At 36.3% G+C, this 19,526-nt stretch overlaps 1 protein-coding gene across 1 annotated transcript in view; it reads left to right on the forward strand.

Moving 5' to 3' along the window:
• Positions 1-280: 280 nt before the first annotated feature.
• Positions 281-19,526, forward strand: part of PTEN (phosphatase and tensin homolog) — a 103,220-nt gene continuing 83,974 nt past the window's right edge. Inside the window, exon 1 of the mRNA XM_055425157.2 lies at positions 281-1,023. Within this exon, the coding sequence (XP_055281132.1) occupies positions 945-1,023 (79 nt within the window). The 5' untranslated portion in view covers positions 281-944. The remainder of the gene's footprint in view (positions 1,024-19,526) is intronic.

Genomic DNA, 19,526 nt, shown 5'->3' on the forward strand with positions numbered 1-19,526 from the left:
GGACTCCCGGCGCGGCGGCGGCGGAGGGGGCGGGCAGGCCGGCGGGCGGTGATGTGGCGGGACTCTTTGTGCACTGCGGCAGGATACGCTCTCGGGCGCCGGGACGCGGCTGCGCTCAGATCTCTCCTCTCGGAAGCTGCAGCCATGATGGAAGTTTGAGAGTTGAGCCGCTGCGAGGCGAGGCCGGGCTCAGGCGAGGGAGATGAGAGACGGCGGCGGCCGCAGCCCAGAGCCCCTCTCAGCGCCTGTGAGCAGCCGCGGGGGCAGCGCCCTCGGGGAGCCGGCCGGCCGGCGGCGGCGGCAGCGGCGGCGTTTCTCGCCCCCTCTTCATCTTTTCTAACCGTGCAGCCTCTGTCTCGGCTTCTCCTGAAAGGGAAGGTGGAAGCCGTGGGCTCGGGCGGGAGCCGGCTGAGGCGCGGCGGCGGCACCTCCCGCTCCTGGAGCGGGGGGGAGAAGCGGCGGCGGCGGCGGCCGCAGCTCCGGGGAGGGGGCCGGAGTCGCCTGTCACCATTTCCAGGGCTGGGAACGCCGGAGAGTTGGTCTCTCCCCTTCTACTGCCTCCAACACGGCGGCGGCGGCGGCGGCACATCCAGGGACCCGGGCCGGTTTTAAACCTCCCCTCCGCCGCCGCCGCACCCCCTCTGGCCCGGGCTCCGGAGGCCGCCGGAGGAGGCAGCCGTTCCGAGGATTATTCTTCTCCCCATTCCGCTGCCGCCGCTGCCAGACCCCTGGCTGCTGAGGAGAAGCAGGCCCAGTCGCTGCAACCATCCAGCAGCCGCCGCAGCAGCCATTACCCGGCTGCGGTCCAGAGCCAAGCGGCAGCAGAGCGAGGGGCATCAGCCACCGCCAAGTCCAGAGCCATTTCCATCCTGCAGAAGAAGCCCCGCCACCAGCAGCTTCTGCCATCTCTCTCCTCCTTTTTCTTCAGCCACAGGCTCCCAGACATGACAGCCATCATCAAAGAGATCGTTAGCAGAAACAAAAGGAGATATCAAGAGGATGGATTCGACTTAGACTTGACCTGTATCCATTTCTGTGGCTGCTGCTCCTCTTTGCCTGTCTGTCACTCTCTCTGATAACGTGGGAATAGACGGATGCGAAAAAATGTCCATAGTGTGGGTGACGTTTAACCCCGGTCGGATTTCTAGACGTATATTTTGTGTCTCTCTTGAATGCATTCAGCCTAGGGTGTGTTCGGCTAGACGGAACTCTTGCCTGGTTGCAAGTGTCAAGGCACCGATGGGTCTCTTTCTAAGGGCTATTGTCCGCAGAATCCAGTACCCTGTTAGTGGATTAGTGAGCTCGGTAATCCGGTCTACTAAATGAACAGAAAAGTAGATGCTTTGAGTTTGAGCATATTTCGATTAAATCTTGGCTTTAGGCCCTAGATCAAGGGTATAGATCAGATTAAAAGGAAAATTAGTGTTGCACGTACGGCTTATTGCATCAGAATCTTGCAGTGATTGTTTTTAGTTTCCTGGGTTGCATTGATAGATTCTTTTAAAATGTGAGTTGTGAACTGATTTGCATAACTTTAGAGAGAATCATTTTAGCATATATGGTGTTCATTTGAAGGCAAAAGTAGATTTATGTGTTAAAACTAAGTTAATTACAACTTTGAACCGCGTTTAGAAGTTTTGCAGTTTGAAGTCAATAGTACCATGATACTTCTCAAAGACGCTCTTACTAGATTTTGTTAAATTTGCTTTTTTTTTTTTTTTGTCTCTTTGAGATGATGGAGGATAGGACGTGAAATTTACAGTTCAGTAGCATTGTAGATTCAGTGCTCTTCTGACACGTAATAGAATGGAGATTGAGTGGTTTTTGATCTCAGATGATAATGTTATGTAGGTTCAAGTGTATTGTGTGTAGCAAATGGTGATTGCAGAGATTAAACTTCAGTTTCACTTGAAATTCAAGTATTGATGGTGATACTTGAATTGATACTCAACTTTATTTAGGTTTCAGGTCCTGTGACACCTTTGGGTATCCGTTAATTTTACTCTGACTTGTATAGAACGTCAAGTATAATTTACCAGCTGATAACCAGAAATGCTGGCAAGAGTGGATTACTCCATCTTTGGATTGTAGGTGTGTTCCCTTTTTTCATATGGTGTATTAAATTTACTGAGTCAGCTTGTTGAATAAGACAGAAACCCAAGAATTTCAGTGGGGTACAATTGGCTCTCTGAAAGTTAGGCTTTTGTATTTCAGAAGATAGTGGTTATTGAAAGGCATGAATCTTCACAGTTTCAGGTATAATGAACAAATTTTGATCAATGATGGGGGATAGAGCCCTCTTTTTTTGCAGAATGGGAAATGTGTTCGGAATTGAGAGGCCAGTGTATAAGGCATGAAAAATAGGATTAAGTTATTGGTCTGAGGTGACTGAAGCATTTTATTAAGGTTTCTATTAAGATTAAAAATTTGGTGATGTGAATTCTAGCAGTGGAAGCAGTTATGTAGGTGTTAATAGAATATGCTAAAAAAAAATGGTTTCTTAGCAAGTATCACTAAACATTTTGCCTAATAGTAGAGTGACACTAAAGTGTCTGTATCTCTAGCTAAAAACTGTGGGGAAGATATTTTTGAAGAAAAATGTTACATACGTGAAGAGGTTTCATTCCTTTGGATTATGTATCTGCACATACATACATAGTATTTGCAGCTGGTTTTACCCAAGTTTTTGCTATGAAGTGAAGATAAAAGTTAACTGAAGAAGTAGCGTTACCACACACACAACTTAAGTTTTCTGTTAAGTTTAAAAATAATATTTTAAAAGAATATTTGGAAATTTTGGAGTTGCATTAATTGAAAAAGTACTAAAGCTGAACTTGACCTGTTTGCCCAGAGGATAATCATGAAAAATACTTACTTGGTTCTTCTGATTTGTAACCTATTTCAGAAGTAGTCTATTGGTATGACTTGACAGTCATCTAGATGTATAGTACCAAATTAATAAAATGTTTAGCTTTTTAAAGTAAACCCCCATTCAAAAATTTTTTCTAGAATGCTGTTTGTTAGGTAGATTGCTTTTAGTATTCAGAGTATGTTTATGCTATTTTTGCTTTACCCATTTGATTTAAAATTATCAGAGTTATAAGACTATCATTATTCTATCTGGTTTTTATATGTGAGCAGCAGTGATTAGCCATTTCTCCTTTGATTTCAGGGTGTGTGCCTCTGTGTGTGAAGTTTATGTGACTTACAACTTTCTCTAAAACTGTCCTTTTAGTTATGGTATGCATAGAAAGCATTATCATATTGCATCAAATGACTAATAACACTTAATTTCTAGAGTTGTGGTTTTATTGAGCTAAATGTTGATATGAAAAATAATCATGTTAGGAAAGTCAGGAAAGGGTTTGCCTTTTTGATAGTTGCACTTCCAATAATTTTGATACACCAAGGCACTTTGGTTTGGTTGGTTTCACTTAAGTGTTTTGTGTTTATTGTGGTGGGGGAAAAATTGGCCATTGAAGGCTTTTTCTCTGACAAGTTGTAGTATCTATTTCAGCAGTTAGCCTTCTCAAAGTTAAATTCTTTAATGAAAGTAGTGATTGGAGTATTTTTATAAAAGTCAGTAATGAAGTGACTTCCTTAAAGGAAAATTGAGGATTATGCTTTTTTTTTTTCAAAATTGGATTATTCTAAAAGTAATTTGTTGGTGGGGGTTTATCCTTAATATTAGTCTGGAAAGTAGTACTGAACATGAGACTATAAAAAATTCATTGTTTTTAGATTTCATGGACACTTTAGGCTTCTATTGAATTTTAATTGTTTGATAAGTTTGCATCTTTTCAAATAATTAACCTTCATGGGGGAAACTTTTTAATTCATAGAGAGTATAGTGACTGTTGAAGTTAGCTGTTACCTTTTAAGATTAGTGATTACTGAAATGACTGTATAGTGAAGATTTTTTAAAAAAATTCTACCCAAAAGTTTTTATTTTACACTTTTTATATCAGTTAAGTTGTATTTCTTTCCTGTGCAAAATGACTGGCCCACCTAATTGTTACAGGATAATCTACAAACTTCATTTTTATAAAGCGTATTAAAGAATAAAGCACATCTGAGAAATTTATGGTTTATGTAATTCTTAATATAAGGAAAAAGGAATTTATTGCTATTCATTGTAAAAGTTTTCACTGTAGTATAGTCATCAGTGCAGATTTAACATTGCTTATGATACACTAAAGAAATAGTAAATATAAAATATGGTGAGACATAAACACGTTAATTTTAAATATAGTTTTAGAAAGATAGTGGAGAAAGATGCTTTTGTATATATTACCTTCTAGAATTGTAACAACATCGAAGGTAGCTGGTGATATTTTAATTCTTGTGTTGTACAGTATACTATCTGCTTTTTTCCATAAACCACGAAAAAAAATACAGACCTCTTAATGTCACAAAATACTTTTTGGAAGTCTGATTTTCAGATATCCTCATTTTGAGATTTGCCCCATTTGCTATTTGTTCATGTGGTGATAGCTTAATAATTTTTAAGCCACTTAAGTAATCATTTTAGTGACTTTTAATGTAAGAGTATTTATTATGGGAAAATCAGTTCACAGAATTTCTACATTAAATCACTCTCAGGCATTCTATTTTTAAATTTTTACCTCAACCTTTCTAGTAAAACAGCAGCGTAGGAAATGTTTTTGTATTAATATTGTATGTGAAATTGGAGTTTGTAAAAAGAAATTTAGAAGTTTGCATGTTTATGACAGTTTTTCACTTACTTGAAATGTTAGGCCTTGGCTGTACTATAAGAAGGTAGCTTTCAGAAAAATGTTATTAATAATGAAAGAAATTTATTTGGTATACTTTTTTTCCTGTAGACACTCTTTGTTCCGAAGTTCTATTTGTATTTCATAGAACTATCACTCTTTTCTCCTTTTTCTGTTAGGTAAACATGATTTTAAGTAAAGTCAATATTCTTTTGTGGTCTGATTTCACTAAGATAAAGTGTTAGGATTTATTCTAAGGATAGTGATGTGAGATCAGACTTGTGAGATTGGGGTCAGAAATTATTTCAGTAAATATTCAGTTTTACCATTGTTTTCTAATTGGTAACTCTAAAATTAACTCAGTTGCTATCAGAAATATCAATATTATTAGGCCGAACAACCCTAAACTGATGACCTTAGTTCTTTTTTATATAGGCTGTATTACTTCCACATGCATATTTTGCTAGGTGGTCAAAAGTATTTTGGTCTGTGATTCTCAAAGCATAGACTATATATATGCACTTACTAATGTAAAATACTTTCATTTGTCAGGAAAGGTGAAATTAGTGTATTGGATTTGACTATTCACCTGCTATTCCCTAATTTTTGGAATTTTTTCATTGGCTACAGAAAAGCTATTAGCAATTTGGTTCTTTTAAAATAATTTGCATTGGAATTAAAAAGACTGTTGAAAAAATACTAATTTAAGAAGAACAAACATAACTTAGGGGTGAATTAATTTCGTATGGAAAGTTTCGATTTAGTTCAGTATAGTTAAGGCAGATTCACTTCATTTGCAACATTTTGCATTCAGAGATGAGTGGACATCTTCAGGGTATTCCGTGTGTACTTGTTGGTCGTTTTGGCAGATTTAGATACTATGGCAGTACCTTCCAGCAAAAATTGTTCTTAGCCTGTATGTAGTGTGGGAAAAAAGACTATTTATGTATCATATTTTAAGTTGTTACCAACTTAGTTATTATAGTAGTCATCACTTCAGCTATAATCTAACTTAAACGTGTTTGAATACTTTTATGTATGTACATAAAGACAAAGTTAGGCAATTATAGTAATATTTCTCAAAATTGAATTTCTCTTTAAAGAAGAGTTCACCTGGTGGGTATGGTTTTATAAGTTTTAAATAAGGTTAAATCTGTTTTAAATTACATTAAAATATTGAGTATGAGTTTTTTCCACACATTGTTTGTACAGTGTTTCATTTTAGATTTTAAGGTGGCAGTGTAGGCTCTGGAACCAACACTGCCTGTGTTGGAATCCTGACTCTGACACTTAGTAGCTGGATGACTTTGTGTAGGTTGCTTAACTTTTCTCAATCTGCATTATCTGTGAAATGGGGATAATGGTACCCACCCATATAATGTTTATTTTGAAGAATAAATGAGATAAGTAATGGCATAGCACTTGTCACCTTCTAAATATTTAAGTGGGCACTGCTGCGCTTAAAAATTATAATTCCAGGTTACCCATGTGTGAGAAATTATTTGTCTTTTCATGTATGGGAGGAATAGTGATTTTAACTGAATTTCCTCAGTTTTGGATATGTTGCCATATTGGTTCATGCTATGAGTATTTTTTAAAATAGGGGTATTCCTTTAGGAACTTTGAGTATAAAATGTCAGTGATTTTGCTGTTTCATCACGAATAATTTGAAGCTCTTCTCCCTCATACTATGGAAGCGATAATCATACTAATCAAAGACTGTTTACTTTAAATATTAAGGTATGATGAAAACTTCCTCTATATGAAGTAGAAAAATAAAATTTTGTTACAACATTAAAATAAAAATTTGTTAAAATATTAAATTTTCTTTAGAGTTAAAGGTAGATCAACTAAAATATATTTTATTCACAGAGTAATCTCTGTCTCAAAACATTTATTATGTGATACAACAGTTACATAAACTATCAGTGAAGGTACTGTAGAATTTCTTTTTAAGTTCAGATTTTTGAAGGAGTCATGCAGCTTTGAACGCCAGGTTACATTTATTACATTATCATTTGCACTTAAAATAATCTGGCAGTGCATTAATATGGGAGTTTTATTTAGGTTAAACCTTTGTTTTATTTCCCGTTTTCACTTTTGATCAGTTTTAGGCCCTAGAAATGGGAAGAAGAGCTAAAAGATTTTTTCCTTAATTTATTCTTACCCGGTATGGGGAAAGATGGAATAAGCTTGAGACCTGCCTATTAAAGGCCATTTCTTGTGTATAGGGATCAGTCTTTTTTTTTTTTTCTACCCTGGTCTGGTCTCCTTGCTGTGTCACAGTGCCCTCAGTAGTGAAGCACTTGATTTCCAGGGAGGTTTTTGTTTTTTTTCTTATTTGTTTTGTATTACAGAATGAAGTGTGCTATCTAATTATGTATGCAACTATCTGATTACATGATTTCTATATGTTTTGTTATATGTTGGAAGAACTAGCTGTATTTTTGGTCCAAGTCTAGGTTGCAGAATTGAACTGTGCATTTTGACAACTTCTAGGAAAACTTAATTGTCTAAAATTCCCACACTTTCTCTTTCTATTTTATGTTCAGTCAGTCAGTCAGTTCAGTCGCTCAGTCATGTCCGACTCTTTGGGACCCCATGAATCACAGCACGCCAGGCCTCCCTGTCCATCACCAACTCCCGGAGTTCACTCAAACTCATGTCCATCCAGCCGGTGATGCCATCCAGCCATCTCATTCTCTGTCGTCCCCGTCTCCTCCCACCCCCAATCCCTCCCAGCATCAGACTCTTCTCCAGTGAGTCAACTCATTGCATGAGGTGGCCAAAGTATTGGAGTTTCAGTTTTAGCATCTGCTAAAGATATTTTATGTTACATGCACCTAAATTTTGTTTTATATCACTACTCTGAACTTACAGTTGATTTAGTGTTATTAAAGCTCTTCAGAATAGCTTTCAGTTTTATTTCTTTTGCTTTTTGTAGGTTTTTAGGCTGAATATAATAAAGTTCTCTCTTTTTTAGTATTAATGACTAATTAATCAACTAAATTATTAAATCATTAATAATTTAATAACTAAGTAAACTAAATATTAACTAGTGTTAATTACATTCTGCTCATTTTATATATTTATTATTTTTGATCTTTTAAGGAAGATGTAATTATTTAAGGTCTTATGAAATGGGTTGTGATTTGAAGCAGGTGGTCCTTACATCAGATATATATGGTTTTTTTCCTTAATTGAAAAAAAAAAAAATCTTGGCTGTTCTGGGTCTTTGTTGCAGTGAATGGGCTTTCTCTAGTTGTGGTCCACGGGCTTCCCTTGCTGTGGAGCCGAGGCTCTAAAGCACTTGGGCTCAGCAATTGTGGTGCCTGGGCTCTCTGGTGGTGCACATGGGCGCTCTCATTGTGGCACGCAGGCTTAGTTGCCCTGCGGCACGTATGACCTTAATTTCCTGGCCAGGAATTGAGCCTTTGTCTCCTGCATTGGAAGATGAATTCTTAACTAGTGGACCACCAGGGAAGTCCCAAATCAGATATATTCTCTAAGTGGTTTATAAGTACAGCATACATGTTGAATTGCAAACAAGTCCTTGTTTTAAATATATGCAGTTTTTGGTTTTTTTTTTTTCATTTAAAATTCTTTTGCTGTCATGAATTTAGTGAGACACTTATGTTTGAGTGTTCTATTTACTTGGAATTTACTGGAGATTAAATGAATAGAATGGAAATTTTTATTCTACTTTTAAAATGAAGTTTGGGGAATGTTACCAAGCTTGATATTTTTTAGGTGTTTGTTTATTTTTTGAATATGTATTTATTAGTGACTTTGAATCTATCAGAGTTAAAGTGAAATGTGTAGACTTTTTTTCTTTTATTATGTGAAAACAGTACTTTGCCAGGCTTAACTTAGCTTTGTTGTAAAATTTATTTAACATTTTCACTTATTCATTTATGAAATATGAAAGATAAAGAAATGAATGCTTAAGCCAGAAGGGATTTTTTTTTGAAAAATTAAATAGAATTAGCTAGCACATACCCTGTGTCTTATATTTGTTTAGCATTTTTCATTAAGAAAGCCTTTAATAATTATTAATGCGTTTGATTTTGCAAGAAAAAAGGAGCAGCCTAAAAGATGGCACAAGCATTACTTTCCTCATTTTTTTATACAGGAATTGTAGCTTCAAAAAAAAAAAATCAGTAACTTGTTAAAGGCTACCAGAAGATTGAATCCAAAGAGGGTGCTGGATTTTTAGGCACCTGATGCAGTATTTTTCACGTTATGTACATCAGTGGTGCTCAAACTTTAGATGGGCATATAAAAAACTTGCAAGACTTAAGTCATAGATTACTTGCCCCACCTCCAGAGTTTCAGATTCGTTAACATCTGAGTTGGGGCCTGAGAATTTGTATTTCATTAAGTTCCCAGACGGTACTGATGATGGTCGTCTGGGGATCACACTTTGTGAACCACTGTATTACATTATCTCCTGTCAGTTCAGTTCAGTTCAGTTGCTCAGTCGTGTCCGACTCTTTGCGACCCATGGACTGCAGCACACCAGGCCTCCCTGTGTTCCCGGAGTTTACTCAAACTCGTGTCCATTGAGTCGATGAGGGCATCCAACCTTCTCATCTTCTGTTTTCCCCTTCTCCCGCCTTCAGTCTTTCCCAGCATCAGGGGAATCTCCTGTCAAGCAAATCCTTAATATGTTATCTCCTTTAGTTTAATAGAATTTACACATACATATCATTTTATTTGTAAATCCTAAATAGCTCAGATGGCAATTGTTATCCTAATTTTTGCAGATGAAGACAATGAGTTTTACAAAAGCACAGTGGAATGGAAGGAGTATGGATTTGGGAGTTAGCTAGACTTAAAGTCTAGCTTAAGTCCTTGTTCAGCTATTTATCAGTTATGTAATAAAAGACAAAGTACTTAACCTAGGTGAACCTTGGTTTTCACATCTCTAACGTGGTAAAAACCCTTGTGTGTGCTTTTTTAGGTTTGTTGGAAGAATATATTTTCAGAATATTGGTTGCCAACTGGGGGTGATCCCCTCCTGCCTTGTCTGGGTATTTGGCAATGTCTAGAGACATTTTTGGTGGTCACAGTTTGGGGAGAAGGGGCAAAGGGCAGAAGCTATTGTCATCTGTCTCAGCGTAGAGGCAAGGAATGGTTCTAAACATCCTACAATGCACAGAACAGCCTCATCCACAACAAATAATTGTCTAGCTCAAATTGCCAACATTGCTGAGGTTGAGAAACTCTGATTTAGAGGTTTAAGTGTTTGGTATATAGTAAGTATGATATTTTATACAAGTCGGTACCTTTGCCCTTAGGTTGTGGTATTTAAAAAGATCAAATTGCTAATAAATGATAGAACTAGGCTTTTAACATCTGTATTTTTTGACTGCTGCTAGGCTAGTATTCTTTATAAGAACTTTTTCCACAAAAGTTCCCTGGTAACAAAAAAAGGATTTATTTGAAGAAGGCTCATGTGCTATTTGGCTGATTGTGAAAGTGTTGCTTTGAACTTCTGTCAGAAAAGGCTGAAGATGTTTTCAAGTTAAGTATATTGCACTATATGAGGTATTCAGAAGGATGTTACATAAAACTTCTCTAACAGATGGATATGCTTTATTAAAGCATTTTTTTTTCATTTTTATATTGCCAGTAGTTTTAAAAGTAGTTAGCTTGCTTCCTTTATTTACGTAATTAGGACATACTTTACTTACAGGATACTTGTTTTGTGGTGTTTAATACATTCTTTAATCTTACACTTTTTTAATTCTAAAGCTGCTTTTGTTATAGTCAGATGTGGTGAAGTTAAATATGCTGATGTAAAATGGCAAATTTCTGACAGGTTATAAAAATGTCTTTCTTTCCAGATGAAGAAAGTAAGGCCAGTTAAGGTTCTCTGATGCATGTGTTACATTCTTTCCAAGACCCTAAATTTGCTGTCAGCCCATTGAATAAGTGCTTATCTACATTTAAAAACTTGCATTAATATGTGAAGTTTTTAGAAAAAATTGGGACAGAGTTTTAGTTTAGTCCAGAGACGAGAAGATGCCAAGGGAGTAGCTTAGTGGATTCTGAGTTTTGTTTTGTTTTTAGGACAAACATAATTACGAAAGTGTTCTAGGAATAGATTGTTTGCTATGATTTTTTTCTGTTCGCTTGGTATTACAATTTGCTTTGCTTCTCAGCTTTGCACAGGCAGATGTCAAGGCCTATTTTAAAAATCCTTATGAAGTTTAAGTTTTGACTGTTTTGATTCTTTGTGAAATTATAGGAGCGAGTAAGAGATGCTGATAAATATTTTAAAACCAGGGCTGCTAATCATGTGATAACTTCACATTTTAAGAAAAATAAATAGCACTTGTTGCTATAATTTAATTGAATAAGTATGGTGTTTATTTCAGTATATGAATAAAAAACTCCATTTTCTTAAGAAAATTTTATAAATACTACTTAAAGAATTTGGAAAAAAGTACTCATTGTTCTACTCCTCTGAAACTTCATGTTTCCATGTTAGCTTTTAGTTTTTGTTGATATCAATCTATTTTAAAATATTATTCATCATAGTGAACTTAAAGGTGTGTGTGTTTGAACTGAAAGGTGTGTGTGTATGTTTGAACTTAAAGGTGTGTGTGCGTTTTAACAGTTTCCAAAGCACCTCATAATTTCTTTAATTATTTTAAATGGCAGAGTCATCAGAAATATTTGTTTCTCTTTAGTTACACACTAAACATTTTTCTAATATTTGGCAAAGTTTTTTATCCTGTTCTTTTCTGATTTTCCTTACCGTGAATTTAAGATGACCTAAATATTCGAAAAGGCTGTCATTATTTTGATTCACAAGATCATAATCTGTTATGCAAAAGTAGCTGAAGTTTGACGTCTAGCAGCTTTTTTCCCGTACTATACAATAGCTATTGCATATTTAAATTTTAAGCATATTTTAATAATATTGAAGTGAGGCAAAATAGAATTTAGCTACTTTTGATCTGTCAAATTTTCTTTTGCTATGGTAAGAGTAGTACTTCTGTTGTGTTGAAAGTGGATTTAGAAGTCACTTGATTAAACTGTCACATCATTTTGTGTTAAAGTTATTATAACCCTGTTGCTTTCCTCTCTTTAATTAGAAGGGGTTTGACTTGTCAGGATGTTACTGTTCCCTGGAGTGGCGGTCCCCAACCTTTTTGGCACCAGGGACTTATTCCATGGAAGACAATTTTTTTATGGACCAGAATAGGGGAGATGGTTTTTGGATGATTGAAACGCATTACATTTATTGTGCAGTTTATTTCTGTTATTTATTACATCAGTTCTACCTCAGATCATCAGGCATTGTATCCCTGAGGTTAGGGACCTCTGCCCTAGAACATATTTTGAATGATAGCAATTTATAATTACTTGATTGGTCGTAGTAATTGGTGGTAGTAATTGATGCAGGTTTGCTGTGCATTTGCGTTAATAATATTAATTTTTGTGATAGTCTTTAAAAATAAAATTTGATATTGACTATCAGTTACTAAAACATGGAAAGGAGTTTAACCTTGTTAGGTAAATGATAATTCTCAGTGAATTTATTAATTCATGTAGTTAGAACAAAAATATTGCAAAAGAAACAGACTTTCTCTTTTTTAAAAAAATTACTTGTTAGTGTAACATTTTCCAAATGAGATATAATTGTTTCAATTCCTTTTTTTGGGGGGGGGTGTGTATAGTTGCTATACAGTGTTGTGTTTCTGGTGTACAGCAAAGTGAATCAGCTGCACATATCCATGTATCCCTGTTTCCTTGGATTTCCTTCCTGTTTAGGTCACCATGGCGCACTGAGTAGAATTCTCTGTGCTATGCTGTACAGCCAGTTATCATTAGTTATCTATGTTAAGCATCAGTTCAGTTCAGTTGCTCAGTCGTGTCCGACTCTTTGCCTCCCCATGAATCACAGCACACCAGGCCTCCCTGTCCATCACCAACTCCCGGAGTTCACTCAAACTCATGTCCATCCAGTCGGTGATGCCATCCAGCCATCTCATTCTCTGTTGTCCCCTTCTCCTCCCACCTCCAATCCCTCCCAGCATCAGAGTCTTTTCCAGTGAGTCAACTCTTCACATGAGGTGGCCAAAGTATTGGAGTTTCAGCTTTAGCATCAGTCCTTCCAATGAACACCCAGGACTGATCTCCTTTAGAATGGACTGGTTGGATCTCCTTGCAGTCCACGGGACTCTCAAGAGTCTTCTCCAGCACCACAGTTCAAAAGCATCAATTCTTTGGCGATCAGCCTTCTTCGCATAGTAGTGTATATATGCCAGTCCCAGTGTACCAATCCATCCCACCTCCACTTCCCCTTTGTCATTCTTATGTTTGTCTTCTTTCTCTACCTCTGTGTCTCTTTGTGCTTTGCAAATAAGTTCACCTATACCATTTTTCTAAATTCCACATATATGCATTAATGTATAGTATGTGTTTTTCTGACTTCCTTCACTCTGTATGGCAATCTCTGGGTCCATCCACTTATCTGCAAATGGCACAATTTCATTCCTTTTTATGACTAATATTCCCTTGTTTATATGTATCATATCTTCTTTATCCATTCATCTGTTGATGGACATATAGGTTGCTTCCATGTCCTGGTTATTGTGAATGGTGCTGCAGTGAACATTGGGGTATGTGTGTCTTTTTGGATTACTATTTTCTCAGGTTATATGCCCAGTAGTAGGATTGCTGTGTGGAGAAGGAAATGGCAACCCACTCCAGTGTTCTTGCCTGGAGAATCCCAGGGACAGGGGAGCCTGGTGGGCTGCTGTCTATGGGGTCGCACAGGGTCAGACATGACTGAAGCGACTTAGCAGCAGCAGCAGCAGCAGGATTGCTGTGTAATATGGTGGTTTTATTTTTAGTTTTTGAAGGAACTTCCATACTGTTCTCTATAGTGGCTGTACCAATTTGCATTCCCACCAACAGTGTAGAAGGATTCCCTTTTTTCCACACCCTCTCCAGCATTTATTGTTTGTAGACTTTTTGATGATGGTTGTTCTGACCGGTGTGAAGTGATATCTCACTGTAGTTTTGATTTGCATTAACAGTATCTTTTCATGTGTTTATTGGCTGTCTGTATGTCTTCTTTGGAGAAATTTCTGTTTAGGTCTTCTTCCCATTTTTCTGTTGGGTTGTTTATCTTCTTGATACTGAGCTGCATGAGCTGTTTGTATATTTTGGAGACTAATCTGTTGTCAGTTGCTTTGTTTGCAAATATTTTCTCCCATTCTGAGGACTGTCCTTTCATCTTATTTATGATTTCCTTTGCTCTGCAAAAGCTTTTAAGTTTCATTAGGTCCCATTTGTTTATTTTTGTTTTATTTTCATTACTCTAGGGGGTTAGTCAAAAAAGATCTTGCTGTGATTTATGGTAAAGAGTGTTCTGCCTATGTTTTCCTTTAAGAGCTCTGTAGTGTCAGGCCTTACATTTTGATCTTTAATCCATTTTGAGTTTACTTTTGTGTATGGTGTTTGAGAGTGTTCTAATTTCATTGTTATACATGTAGCCGTCCAGTTTTCCCAGCATCACCTATTGAGACTATCTTTTCTTAGTGGTATATTCTTGTCGGTTTTTTGTCATAGATTAATTAACCATAGGTTAATAATGGGTTTATTTCTGGGCTTTCTGTCCTGTTCCATTAATCTATATTTCTGTTTTTGTGCCAGTGCCATACTGTCTTGATTTCTGTAGTTTTGTAGTATAGTCTGAAGTTAGGGAGCCTGATTCCTCCAGCTCTGTTTTTCTTTCTCAAGATTGCTTTGTCTGTTTGGAGTCTTTTGTGTTTCCATACAGATTGTAAGATTTTCTGTTCTAGTTCTGTGAAAAATGCCGTTGGTAATTTCATAGGGATTGCATTGAATATGTAGATTGCTTTGAGTAGTATAGTCATCTTCACAATATTGATTCTTCCAGTCCAAGAACATGGTATATCTCTCCATGTGTTTGTGTTGTCTTTGATTTCTTTAATCAGTATCTTACAGTTTTCTATGTATAGTCTTTTGACTCCTTAGGATTGTATTTTATTTCTTTTTTTGTTGCAGTGGTAAATAGAATTGTTTCCTTAATTTCTCTCTCTGATCTTTCATTGTTACTCTATAGGAATGCAAGAGATTTCTCTTTGTTTTGTATCCTGCAACTTTACTAAATTTATTGATTAGCTCTAATAGTTTTCTGATAGAATCTTTAGGATTTTGTAAGTATAGTATCATGTCATCTGTAAACAGTGACAGTTTTACTTCTTTTCTAATTTGAATTCCTTTAATTTCTTCCTCTTCTCTGATGGCTGTGGTTTGTACTTCCAAGACTATGTTGAGTAATAGTGATGAGAGTGGGCACCTTTGTCTTGTTCCTGATCTTAGAGGAAATGCTTTCAGTTTTTCACCATTGAAAATAATGTTTGCTGTGGGTTTGCCGTATATGACCTTTAATATGTTAAGATAGGTTCCGTCTCTGCCCACTTTCTAGAGAGCCCCCTTTTTTTTTATCATCAATGGGTGTTGAATTTTGTCAAAAGTTTTTCTGCATCTGTAAGATGACCATTTTTTAAAAATATATATTTTTAAATGTTTTGCTGTGATAGGTCTTCATTGCTACACATGAGCTTGCTGTAGTTGTAGCAAGTGGGGGCTACTCTTCATTGCAGTGTGTGGGCTTCTCGTTGCAGTGCCTTCTCTGGTTGTGGAGCACAGGCTCTAGGTGTGTAGTCTTCAAAACTGCAGTGCGGGGGCTTAGTAATTGCAGCTCATGGACTCTAGAGCATGGACTCAGTAGTTGGGTGCACAGGCTTGGATGCTCCATGGCATGTGGTATTAAACTGGTGTCCCTTGCATTGCAAGGTGGATTCTTAACCACTGGACTGCCAGCGACTGCCCCATGTGGTTTTTATTACTAAATTTGTTAATGTGGAATGTCATATTGATTGATTTGCATATATTGAAGAATCCTTGCATCCTTGAGATAAATTCCAGTTGATCATGGTATATGATCCTTTTAAAGTGTATCTGAATTCAGCTTGCTAGTATTGGGTTGGCCAAAATGTTCATATTTTTCTGTATCATTTTACAGAGAATCACACAGGCACCTTTTGGCCAATCCAGTATTATGTTGAGGATTTTTGCATTTATGTTCATCAGTGATATTGGGCTGTAATTTTGTTGTCTTTGTCTGGTTTTAGTATCAGGGTGATGTGGCCTCATAGAAAGAGTTCCATAGTGTTTTTCCATCTGCAATTTTTTGCAAGAGTTTGAGAAGGATGAGTATTAGCTCTTCTCTAAATGTTTGATAGAATTTTTTGTGTAGTCATATACGGTCCTGGACTTTGGAAGATTTTTAATCAGTTTCAATTTCATTACTTCTGATTGATCTGTTAATATTTTCTGTTTCTTCCTGGTTCTTGGAAAGTTGTGCATTTCTAAGAACTTGTTCATTTCTTCCAGGTTGTTCATTTTATTGGCATATGGGCTTGAAGTAATCTCTTCACATCCACTGTGTTTCTGCAGTGTCAGTTATATTTCTGCAGTGTCAGTTGTTACTTCTCCTTTTTCATTTCTAGCTTTATTGATTTGAGTCCTCGCCCTCTTTTTTTCTTTTCAGTTCAGTTCAGTCGCTCAGTCACGTCCGACTCTTTGCGACCCCATGAATCACAGCACGCCAGGCCTCACTGTCCATCACCAACTCCCGGAGTTCACTCAAACTCATGTCCATCGAGTCGGTGATGCCATCCAGCCATCTCATTCTCTGTTGTCCCCGTCTCCTCCCACCCCTAATCCTTCCTAGCATCAGACTCTTTTCCAGTGAGTCAACTCGTCGCATGAGGTGGCCAAAGTATTGGAGTTTCAGCTTTAGCATCAGTCCTTCCAATGAACACCGAGGATTGATCTCCTTTAGAATGGACTGGTTGGATCTCCTTGCAGTCCAAGGGACTTACAAGTTGTTATTTTATATTGGAATTTAACTAGTTAACAATATTGTGATAGTTTCAGGTGGCAGCAGAGGGACTCAATACATATATATGTATCCATTTCCCCCCAAACTCCCCTGCCCTCCAGGCTGCCACATAACATTGAGCAGAGTTCCCTGTGCATTGGAATATGTTCATGTTGATTATCCATTTTAAACATAGCCATATGTACATGGTGATCTGAAACTCCCTAACTACTATCCCTTTTCCTTGCTTTCCCTCCCCACCTAAGCGATAAGTTTGTTCTCTTTAGTCTGTGAGGCAGATTCTGGTTTATAAATAGGTTCATTTGTATCATTTCTTTTTAGACTCTGAGTATAAGGGACTGCATGTGAGATTTTTCTTTCTCTGGCTTTCTTCAGTGTGACAATTTCTTGGTATGCTCATGTTGCTGCAAATGGCAGTATTTCATTGTTTTTAATGGCTGAGTAATATTCCATTGCGTGTATGTGCCACATCTTCTTTATCCAGTCCTATGTTGGTGGACATTTAGGTACCTTCCGTGTCTTGGCTACTGTAAACAGTGCTGCAATGAACATTAAGGTGCATGTATCCTTTTGGATCCTGTTTTTCTCCAGATATGTGACCAAGAATGGGATTGAATAATCATATGGTAACTCTATTTTTAGTTTTTTAAGGAACCTCCGTACTGTTAGTGGTTATTAAGGCTATTTGGATTCCTTTTGGTGCCGAAAAGGTCACACAGATTGTGATTATTGTATAGTGTCCAAGAAGTAATGCTTGCCATCTGTTACACAAATAAAGGAAAAAGTTAAGATAGTCTAGGGATGTAAGTGGTTTTGAGACTTCTCTTTTTGGAATCATCTATTAATTACAATTTTTAAAAAGAAATATCAAATTTTAAGCTTTTGCAAAAATAAAACAATGGTTATGCCAGTGTTGATACTTTTCTACTAAAATTTGAAGATAGTGGTTGGGAACTAAATATTATGTAATGAAAGTCTGACTTTTATCATTTATTTTTTTAAGATTGTTTGGATATGTAAGTGGAAACGTAATGTTTTAACTTGAGATATTATGTTATACAAGATTTCGGTACTGTGATTGTATAAGGTTTTTAAGCTTTAGGTTTCCTAAGTTGATTTATAGAAATGCATTATTCTAGAACTCAACCAGGAATTGGATAGAATAACTCTACCTTAAAGATTTGCTTAAATATTTTTCAAGTGCTTTGCTTTCTTCTGTAGCTCAGTTCTTGTCTGTATGCTAGTAAATGAACTTCCTCTAAAAGCTTGGTGTTACATTTTCAACCACAGCAGTAGTTCTTAATTTCTTATCATCCCTAAGAATTTAGTCGTTGTTTCTTAGACGTCTTTAAAATTGCATATTGGGCTTAATAGGATCTGATTAATTTTAATCTACTTTATTAAGTTGACATTGTTTTTTACTGAGAAGTTTGTTAATCATGCCAAGTTTGATTAATATGATCAGATGTAATATTTAGGTATTATTTTGAATTTATGTTCTCAAATGCAGCTTTGTGTCTGGGATTCCTAGTTTGTGTAAGAAATGTCTTGCCATTTTAAAGTTAATGTCTGATTAAATTGTTTTACTAGTATCAGTTTATAGAATTTGTTCATTCTTGAATTGTAGGCCATGAAAAGAATGATGCCCTTTCTTTGGGGGGGCGGATAGATAGTACATGCATAAATTATAGCTCTTACATGGATTGTGGTGCATATGTAGGTGAGATTTTTTTATCTAAATACTTGAGGTTTAAAAGTCTTCACCTGTTCTGTTTACTTAATAGTATTTAAAGGGTGTGAGGTATTAATAAGAGCTTTTACCCCTCTTCATTTCTCTCTTTTCCATCTAACTATTGGTATTTTTGTCTTTCTCTGTGTTAAACGTTGTGTTTTTAAAAGTTTATTTACTGGATGAAAAAGTTACTAAGTTTTTTTTTTTTTTTTTTAACGTTTCAGCTTAATTATTTTCCAAGATTTTTTACTGTGTCTCCTTTGGATATGAAGATTCTATAACTAATCATGGTCAGTAATTGTGTCTCTTGACCTAGTTGCAATAATTGGGTTCATACTAAAATGGAGCGTGCTGTCTAGAATTAAGAGTGATAACAGTTCAAAGCCAGCTGTGTAGACTTATTCTTGTAGCTGTTAGTATATTCTAAAACTGTATTTTATTAAATCTTAAGATGAATTTTTGCTAGTATTTTAGCAAATATGTAATTTAAGATCTTTTGGATAATACACTTATTCAAGCAGTTTTAAATTGATATGGTTAAAATACCATCAGTGGGAATATGAATCATACAGTATTAGAACAAGGCACTTATCTTAAGATCAGTGACATGATTCTTACCGATAGAGGAACGAATGCCAGTATGTTAGCCTTCATGTTTTAAAATCTACCTGAATTTCTAGTTCATATTGTTGTACCCAGATTAAAATACTGCACTGAGGCAACACTATTTTTGCTGGTTGAGGAAGAAAGTAAGTAATTTCTAAATGATTTTCTAACTTAAGCTATGAAATAAAGAGATTAGATTTTATAATATTAAAGCCAGATATAAAATGAAGCAGTAAGTACCTACTTGTTTGGAGCTTTTTTCCTTTAAAATGAGTCAAATTAATGACTTTCTTTAAAAGGTAGATTTGATTGTTAGAAGTAAATTTAAAAATTTTGCAGTTTTGGCTGAATTAATAGGAGAAGGAAAATGCACTTGTTGAAGACACATTTGTATTAGAACTTTTTTTCCCTTAGCTTGTGTGTGGTAGTTTTGAATGTTAGAAAATTTGTTCATGATTGTATCTAAAAGGTCAATTCAGTTACAACTCTTGGAATCTTT

Source organism: Moschus berezovskii, chromosome 12 (genome assembly GCF_049115385.1).
Source record: "Moschus berezovskii isolate FMDL1 chromosome 12, NW_MosBer_1.0, whole genome shotgun sequence".
NCBI classification, from domain to species: domain Eukaryota; kingdom Metazoa; phylum Chordata; class Mammalia; order Artiodactyla; family Moschidae; genus Moschus; species Moschus berezovskii.